At 28.3% G+C, this 10,369-nt stretch overlaps 1 protein-coding gene across 1 annotated transcript in view; it reads right to left on the minus strand.

Moving 5' to 3' along the window:
- LOC129967088 (serine/threonine-protein kinase NLK-like) overlaps positions 1–7,632 on the minus strand; it is a 31,560-nt gene extending 23,928 nt beyond the window's left edge. Inside the window, exons 1-3 of the mRNA XM_056081754.1 lie at positions 7,150–7,632; positions 3,631–3,760; positions 477–532 (exon numbers count right to left, since the gene is read on the minus strand). Of these exons, the coding sequence (XP_055937729.1) occupies positions 477–532; positions 3,631–3,760; positions 7,150–7,328 (365 nt within the window). The 5' untranslated portion in view covers positions 7,329–7,632. The remainder of the gene's footprint in view (positions 1–476; positions 533–3,630; positions 3,761–7,149) is intronic.
- Between the last annotated feature and the right edge of the window lie 2,737 nt (positions 7,633–10,369).

The following is a 10,369-nucleotide window of genomic DNA, read 5'->3' on the forward strand; positions in this document are numbered from 1 at the left end:
TTTTATAAAAGAGAAATTAGTTAATTTTTACCTTTTCAATTTTCTATAAATGAAAACATCTATGACAATAATAAGAATGTTTTTAATAAGCAAAGAAGTAAATATTTATTTCTTAGAAAAATATTTCAACATACATATATTGTTTTAATTTCCTATGAATAAAACAATTAAAAGCATATTACAATGCAAAAGTTCTTGTTTATCATTTATACATACATACATTATTTATTTATACATACAAAATTCATTTTATTAGAATACTTTTTCCTCAAAAATTAAAATAAAAAATTCTGAATATCACTTTCCAAAAATAAAATAAGAAAGAACACCTTGCAAAATTAGGTAATCAGTATGTTTTATGACAAAAAAATTCTAATATCAATAATTATGAATTTTATCAGTATGATTTTAATATAAATAAATAAATATGTTATGAAAATGAAATACAACATTTCAACTTTAAAAATAAAGGATACATTTCTTGAAAGAAATCTATACTATGTGGTTGTAAAATATCCAATGCAGACAGAACCTATATTAAAAAAAAAAAAAAATGATTAAAATAATAAACAAACTAAAATCAGTAGGCCAAAAAGCAACAAACTAAACTATTCACACTATGAATTAATTTTTGAGGGATTTATAATAGATGACATAAGCTAAGTTATACTGCATTGGACTGTAACTATATTCATGTTAAATCTTTGTCATTAGGCTTTACTTTTTATTATGTGCCATTTTGCAGTGTAAGCTATATATTTTTTTAGCTCCAAAGAAGTATTACGAGTTTACAAACATCATTTATAGGTAATTTTGCATTTCCTGTTTAATTCAAAGTAAAATGCTACTAGAAGTCGGTCATTGATTGGCATTAGAAATTTATGATGAACACTCTTTTTATAAATATGTGACAGTAATTCTTTTGATATGTTAAAAGTAGTGATTTCAATACAGTTTGCAAAGAACACTCTCATCAACAACAACAAAAAAAAAAAAAAAAAAAAAAAATCAAAGGTGCCGAATTAGAAGCATTATTTAATCAAAGCTCAAACCCAATGCAAGATGAATTTCTAGAATCATTAAAGTTGAATTCATTCAGTATGATTCAAAAGCAAGGAAATTAGATGCCTTTTGAATTGAAGCAAAAAGATGTTAAACATCAATTTTCACATGTAAATAATTGCTTCAACATAAAAAAAAAAGTTGCTTTTTATTGAATTTTCACTGGCCATGAAAAATGGATAAGATGCGATAATTCTAAGCGTAGAAAATTATGGCATTTGCTTGGTCATGTATCAACATCAATGCCAAATATTCACAGTTTGGAACTCATGCTTAAGGATGGGATGGAGCATAAGCTCTAATGGCTCACCAAGCAGTTTTATTGGCATGAGCCAATAAAGCCATTGGTGGGATCAGCTCAGTGTTTTGTACTTTGAGCTTCTTCCATTAAATAAAACCATCACTGATGAGCACTAGCAAGGACAATTGATGTATTTGATCTGAGTATTGAAAGAAAAATTATCACAATTTCATCAAAGGCAACAAAAAATAAATTTCCACTCAACAACTACTGATTGGTGATTAGTATCAAAAGATGATTAGTTTTTTCAATAAAAAATCTGTGTGATGCCAGATGCCATTAGCAATGGACAATACTTTGAAAAGTAATAATGCATGTAATTTTCCACAATAAAGCCGTGAATTAAAAAAAAAATCTATCAAAATTAATTCAGTCCTAGTATATTAAAGGATAGTACGTTAAAAAACAAAAGAACACAAGATTCCTTTTCCTCAGCATTCATCTTACATAAAAACCTTAATGCAAACACGTATTATTTTTTAAATTCACAGGAATGAGATCGCTCTGCCTTGACACATAATATAAATTGTATTAGAAAATATAAAGACAATTATAAATAAATAAAATATACAGCATTCAAAAGCATCAAAAACATTGGTTACACTTATTAAGTACTAGCCGCCTTTGGCGACCAACCGGTTCGCCAATCTTAATGTTCGTTAAAATTTTAATAATTAAATATTTTATGCAATTTCTACTTTAATAGCTTCTTCATCAAAATATTTTAAAACTTCAAATTTTGATTATCATATAATTCATTCATAATATTATAAAGGCCTTCAGTCATAACGTAATATGTATCTCTCTCATTTTCTGTTAGCACCCGTAGAATTTATGTTTTAAATTAAAGTGGAAAGAATTTATCTTTAATTAATATAATAATATTTTTTACTGAAACAAAGCATTTTTTTATAATCTGATTACTGAAAATAGAGTCACTCAGCGTTTAAACTTTATGAGCACTAAAGAATATCTTTTTAAATTTATGTAATATCTCAAGAGTTGGTCAACAAAATTTTCTTAGATTCATTATGAGCAGATCGATTCATTAACAATGTTTAAATTTAAATGCATCAAATACTAAGAAAATAAAACGAATCGTTTAAAATAAACGGTTGAAAACAGGTTTTAAAAAAACTACTTAAAAAATGATGTACTTAAAACTATAAGCATATACAAAAAATATATAACTAACATAAATACAATTTACTTACAAAAGCATGCAACTAACCCAAAAATAATTTAAATCCTCCAACGTTGTCATGGCAACAATCAGAACAGAATGCGCATGCGTGAATTTTCTTCGCCGGTTACGTAACGCAAATACGTGATTTTTTCTACGCCAGTTGGGGTAACGCTATACGGATTAGAAATTTTTAATTTCCTTTATTCTGTTTTATTTTAATTCAAAAGTACTTCAGAATGAATCTGAAAGATTGATTCATTAACAATGTTTAATTTTAAATGCATCAAACATTAAGAAAATAAACAGAACCGATTGAAATAATCCGCCGAAAAATTTTAACCCTAGCCTCATTACTGTTGGGAGAAAAAAAAAAACTGAAGCCTTTCTCGTTTGGCGTCTCGAGATAATGGAAGATTTTTTTGGCGGAAAAGTTGGCGGTGGGGAAAATGGATGATTTTTATGGCGAGAAAATTAGTTTTTAATTAATAATTAAAATTCTAATTAAAAATTCGAAAAAAGAAACCCCAGGTGCACATTCCCAACCTCCAAGGTATACATGTACCAAATTTGGTAGCTGTATGTCAAACGGTCTGGCCTGTAGAGCGCCAACACACACACACACACACATTGAGCTTTATTATAAGTATAGATTAATTAAGCTTAACGATTGTAGTCCAAATGACAAAGCACTCTACAAGTCTGCTATAGCATCAAAAGTTGCATAATAAATATATAATTACTTTTGTAATATTAAACAATTTTCATAAATATGTAGTTGTTACACAAAGTTATCTTTCACAATTTCCATATCTTAGTTTTACAATTATATATGGTCCAAAAGATACAAAGCTTGTCAATCAGTCAAATAAGCACAACAGCATTACAACATAGCTGACAACTCTCACCAATAAACAATATTTTTAGCTTCATTATAAAACAAGCTCACGAACAAGAATAATTTATAGTTAATTGTTATGCTTATGAAAAACTAAATAAATTGCAATAGCATTAAATAAAAAGTTATAATGAAATTAATATTTAAAAGCACACAAAATATTTAACAAAAACAACCATAACTCACATTTTCATGCTTGAAAAAACACAGCATTTTAATTTCTCTGTACACTCTTTTACTGGAAACCAAATTTTGGAAGACATTTGGCATCTTCTTTAGAGCTACCCTCCTACCATCCCTTGGATCAGTCACAGACCTAATATAAAAAAAATAATTTAAAAAATATTCCAATCTATTTTCAAAAATTAAACTAAGAATAAGAAAAATTTTGAAGACTAATTTTGTGAAAAATAAAATATTTTCCTTTCCCAGCATTTTATTAACAATTAAGGAAAATATTATTACAAAAATTTATCACATCCTAAAACTGAAAAGCAATTTCTTCAAAACTTGTTTGACCTTACTATAAATAAAAGTCATTGTGGCTATCTATAAGTATATATTGCATTTCCTATATGCCTTATATAAGATTTTAGTAATTTCATTTAAATGTAGTAATGCAATTAGGAACCAACAACTATTAACTTAAAAGCTTAAAATTCACTATAGGAAACTACACTAAGGAGTAAGTAGTTTGGAATTCAAAATTAAAATCTATATGAATTTTATCTCCTTCATATATACGTAAAACCATGATTTGAATAGTGATTTTTATTTTTTTTATAATTTCAAGCTTTTGTTAAGATTTATTTATTTAAACCAAGGTGAGCATGTTGTAGCAAACCTAATAAATAGGCAGATATCAGAAAAAAAGAGACTTAGAGAAAGTATTCTGAACTAATACAGTTTTTGAAAAAAAATTGTCAACTCAGCATCTTGTTCTGTGGGAAAAATAATTGCCACACAACTCAGAAGTTGTAGTAAAGCTAAAGTTTGCATGATTAGGAAACTATTTTTGGAACATTGATTTATTAGAAATCATAACACACACATCTATTTACATAACTTTCTTTTTACTCAGGCAAAGAGTTAGGTTTACATAATTAATAACTAAAAGAATTACCTAAAACAAGACATTAAACCTCAAAAATCTCAATCTCATCTTGGGAAGAAGAAATCTCAATTCGGATAATACATCAGAAAAATTTAAGAGAATAGTATGATAATAAGATTACATTTTATTATATATAAATAAGCTTGTTATACAATATGAATATTATCTAGCCAGAAGTATCATTCACAAAATATAAGACAATTATCTACAAAAAGAATTTTTACGATAAAGTACTGTCGGATTTAAATAAATAAATAAAGGTACATTTAATATTAATCATTTATTCTTTCAATATTGTTAATATATTTTATTCCAATAACAGATGTTGAATTACAATTTAATATTACAGAATCCTTTGTTTTCAAAATGCATATTAGTTCATTAACTAAAAAATATTTTAATGAATAGTTATTCGACATTACACTCACTATTATCAATAATATATTTATTCTAAAGCTTTAATTTACCATTAGAAAAAGTACAAATTAGAAACTGAAAACAAATTTAAGGTAGAAACATATATACGAGGGATGATCCAAAAAAAAGTTTACAAGCAGCAGTATTTGGGAAAATAGAAATTGTGGATGGGAATGTTGTTACCCAGAGTGGAGACACATGGCACTAGTTGTCTTAGACCGGTCATTCATACAGATAATGTTAGTACTGAGACTTGAAACAGCCTTAGTAATGGCAAGACATCTATAGAAGTGGTCTTGCACATCAGACATTCACAGACAAATCATTGAAGTGTACAGGGGCAAAGTAATGAGTAGACAACAGATGGTGAAATTGTGTTGTTCTTATGAAGCTGGCAGAGAGATTGCTGGAAATGTTTAGATGGGAGGTATGGAGCCACCCCCCCCTGTCATACAGCCTCTATTTGGCTCCCAGTGACTATTTCCTTTTCCCGGCATTGATGAAACACTTATCAGAAACAAAGTTCATATCAGACGGTGATGTTCGAAAAGGTGCCGAGAACTGGCTCAATAGCCGGGGAACTGATTATCACCAAGACAGGTCAAACAAATTGGTCCAGCAGTGTGATAAATGCTTCAACAGGTTTAGTGATTATGTAGAGAAGCGACCACCACATGTCACTTAATTACCATTTGGTATCCTGTGTTTATTGTTAACAAAGCATTTTTCCTTTGTCTTGTAAACTTTTCTTTGGATCACCCCTCGTAATATCATCCCTTTCAAAATGATAAAATAAAATATTATCAATGTAACTGACTAAGTTTTTCACTTGTTTACACGTCTAAATCTAAAATGTACTTGATAATATATTAGCAGCTTTTCAGCATTAACTGAAAATTAACAGAAGAGATTATATTACATATTTTCCTTAAAACTATATAACATATTGATTTTTTTTTCTTTTTTACATTTCACACTAAATATTTCTATCATATTATATAAGTCATATGTATTATATTTACTATTTTAATTAAAAGACAGATACTAAAATTGAATTTTAAACTAAAAAATACAGTACAGTTGCTAAACTGTAATTTTAAAAGTGTCAAACTGTCAAATATGATAAACTAACTGACATTTGCAGAGTTTACAACTATTTGGCAAGATTTAGCAAAAAAAAAATCTGTACTGTACTGCTAAATTTTACTAGGTTAAGTCGTAAATAAAATCATCTCATCTTTGAAAACAATGTATTAAGATTTCATATTTTGTTAAATAGTATAATAAACACAACTAAAATAAAAAGATATTTTTGCAAAATGAACAATCTATATATTTAAATAAACAATCTGCGAACAGCATTAAATATGTTGTACATCATTTTTAAAAAATACACGACTTCAAAAAAAAAAATGTGCTACTTTGTGATTTAATACAATAAATAAAATTTAAATTATAATTCATACATTATTTACTAAAATAGAAAAAATTACAATCATAATTATTTCATATACAAGTCAGAATGAGAAGAAATATATATATATATATTCTAAATGGCATAAATGAGAATTTTTAGTACATTTGAAATGAACCAAATTATACGAAGTTTGTATTTATTTTGCTCTTAATAACTCTCCTTAGGCAACATTTTTTTTTTTTTTTAATTAGACTGATTTGTCATCACGTATAGAATAACATGCATGTAAGAATTAAAAAGATATTTATATACATATATAAATAAAAAAAGAATTTTCATGACTCATTGAGGTAGAAAGTACCGATTTATTTTCTAAAAAAATTCGCAACTTCAAATTAGCTCAACAAATATATTCATTTAAAAATATTAATTTAATGATGAATTTTAAAATATATTTTCACTTCGATAAGGTAATGATAATAAAGGTGACACTTCCAGGAATGTTAAGCATGTTTGCACTGACATTTTCTAGCTTCTATTTATCTCTTCTAACATAAACTATTATTGATCCATTTAACCATCAAATTCAATGAATAAATAAAATTCTGTGAAATGATCGCACGATAGTTACTTTGTTTACGGACGATGGGTTTTGTTTACTAACATTCGTCATACTGCAATGAAGTATTTGAAATTTAAATTAGATATATACGCATAAATTGAACATTTTTACCAAAGACAGAAATTTTTTGCTTACCAAACAACTCCAAATGCTCCATATCCTATCGGTCTGTCGGGTTGAATATCTTGTGTTGTTATAGGTGGATGATAGAAAGTTTGCGTAGCTGCAAGGATAGCTTGTTGGGAAGTTGCAGCAGTCATACCCGGAAAAGCCATAATATTGTGTCGGTTTGATCTGGCTCCAACAACCGCCATAGCCGTTTAAAACAAAACTTAATTTTATAAAGTTAGTACACAAATAATTGGAATGCATCGTATTGTTTTCCTGGCTGTTCCATTGTTAGCCAGGACGAAGAAGGCAGTTGAAAGTGCATCGGTTTTACAGTTGACAGGCATAACCCTGAAGAATAAACAAACAAAAAAAATTGGTATCGACCGTTAAACTATTACAAGTTCATTCTGTAACCCAAATATTATTCCCCTAAACGTGAAGTATGTCGCAAAAGGACGACATATTATTCTCGATCCACATGACCACGTAATCAGCCAATCACAGACATCTTTTCATGATAATAGGATATCATTTATCTGTTGCCAAACAAGACAATGTAGTAGACTATGGAATATAATTGCGTTGACTCATAACAAGCACGAAGGTTGTTCGATTTTTATCTAAAATGTACTTATGCCATTTCAGTGATTAGAGAAATTACTGTTTCGAAGTGTTTAGAATTCTTAGAAATTCACAATTCCATGACTATCCATCTTAAAAATTGAAGTCTAAGAGAAGAAATCAAAATATTTAAAAAATGCAATGAAGCGAATCAACGGGAACTTAAGAATCAATTTTGTATCTAAACATGTCAACGTCGAAATTCGCAAGAGAATGAACTATTTTATTTTTTAAATTCATTCATTCATTGTCTGTTTAATATCAAATTACATTCAGTTCAACAAGGAAGCAATCAGACGGTGGAAAGTTATCAGCTTCACGTTATTCTATTTTTTTTACACGTCGATTAAGTTTATTTTTAATTAATAAAATGAGACAGATATTGAATCGGTATAATGTACCTTTCCTCCTTTGTTAAATAATATTTGCGTTTGTAAGTACAGTCCATTAAAAAAGTATAGGAAACTATTTATTGTACAATAAGATAGTAAATGCACGTTACTATAGAAAGTATTTCGTATACTTATAGAGAAATACTTATGTTCTCTATAAGTATATGGGATTTTTTTTTCATGCAAGAGATCGTCTGTATTTATTATTTAGATATATTAAAATGTCTTAGAACAAGACCTTTTCAAGACCTTAGAACCAGGCCATCGCTGCCCCTCGACTTGCAACCAAAATATCTATAATAATTGCAGACTGTTCAAATAAAATTATTCCACATATTTCGTTCTAATTTTAGTAAAATTCAACAAAACTGTTATATATTCTATTTATTTTATTTGTTTTTCAGTATTTTATTTAAATATGATAAGCCTATGCATAAGTTTCTTCTGTAAAGAACAAAGAAGAAGCATTAAAAAAATATTGCAAATTAAAATATATCCGATTGAATATTGAAAAATTTAATAGCCATACGAAAAAATCTGAAAAGCCGGATGTTACGACTAACTAAATAAGGATCAGGAACTAAGGTTGAGTTCCAAAAGCCATCACTGGCTACGGTACAGTCCCTCCCACCGGAGATACGTTCTGTTATTGGAAGGGAGTAACTGACTCCACATCAGTTTTGTACCCACCAGTGTGGCGAGAATCAATCATCATTCAGGAACTTTTTCATCCCTACATCTGAGGATTACCCCTGATAGGTTCGCGGTATTGTAACTTCAGAATCCTTCTTCTTTAACTTTTAGCAATGGTAATGAATCAGACAGTTAAATATTTGATGAAATAATGACTAATTTGAATTTATAGGTAACGACATAATCAGTTGCTGGAATCTAAGTAAAGAAATATTTTTTAAACATTTTCAAAATTCGGGGATATTTTGCACTATTTATCACTATCATTAAAATGACAGTTTTTTAAATTTTGTAAAGTCCTTTTTTTGGGAGGTAATATTTCCTAAAGATATCGAAAAAATACCCTCCAAAATTCAGCTTAATTTTTAATTATTTAAAATTCGAATGAAATAAAAAAAAAATCTCTTCACATTTCAGATTTACATTTCCATCTTCCAATGTATGCATGAGCCATATCTGGTAGCTATAGATTAAACGGGCTGGCCTATAAAGAACAAATGCACACAAACTATTCGTGTTTATTATTAGTTGAGATTAAAGATTTCGTTAAAAACTACTGTTATTCAAAACTATAACAGATTTTCAAGTAGTCAGGAAGCAAGGACTAGACGTCTAGTGGAAGAGTGCAAGTAGGTAGATTAAAAAATCTTTGACAAATAAATAAATACGCAAGAAATTCAAATTCTATGATTTATAAAGTATGATTCTTCAACTATGATTTCTTTCCCTATCTTCATTTTGTTATTGAAACAATTTTAGATACTGAATTAGTGCTTAAATAAAATTGTGTACAGACGTCGATACAGCCAGTAGTCATAATTAATAAAAAACATATGCATTTCCAGAAAGACATCAAAAGAAAAAATTAACCTAAAATAATTCTTAATATACTGGTTATGTTAAAAATGTATTGCAATGCGTTTTAAATTGATCAATTCATTAAAAGAGGAACCACATATTTAAAGTTTAAATCCACTACTGGTTTAAGGATGATTCCATATAAAAATATTTCAATTTGCCGCTCAGTATTCATTAGAATTTCCTATCAAAGAAGAGTGAAACAACATTTAACCTCAAAACATGCCAGATTTTTGTTTTCAGTCAGGAAATTCTATTCTAGACAAAATTAACATCTCTTAACAATATTCTTTCAGTACAGTCCAGAATCAACAGATCATTTTAAATTGCACTAAAGATTTTTTTTTTGTATGAGAAATGAAAATACTGTCATAATCAAAAAAATTCTTCCCGATTTTCATCTCATTTTAGAACACCCCGTATTTGAAAAGCGCAAATCTATAAGCATGAAGAGGTGGAAGGTATGAATTTGAGAATGCGGTTTTGTATAAAAACTGCAGATTTCTATTAAATTTTGGAACAAACCTATCATCGTCAAGTTCATTTGTCTACCCATTCGTGCGCATGTAAACACAAAGAGGGAGCCAAGTGAAAAGCTTCCAGCTAATAAATATTTGCAACTTGCTATACGATATTTTATCGCCAGATTTTTTTATTTAGCAAAATGTTTGTAATTTGCT

The sequence above is a fragment of the Argiope bruennichi genome, chromosome 4 (assembly GCF_947563725.1).
Source record: "Argiope bruennichi chromosome 4, qqArgBrue1.1, whole genome shotgun sequence".
NCBI lineage: Eukaryota > Metazoa > Arthropoda > Arachnida > Araneae > Araneidae > Argiope > Argiope bruennichi.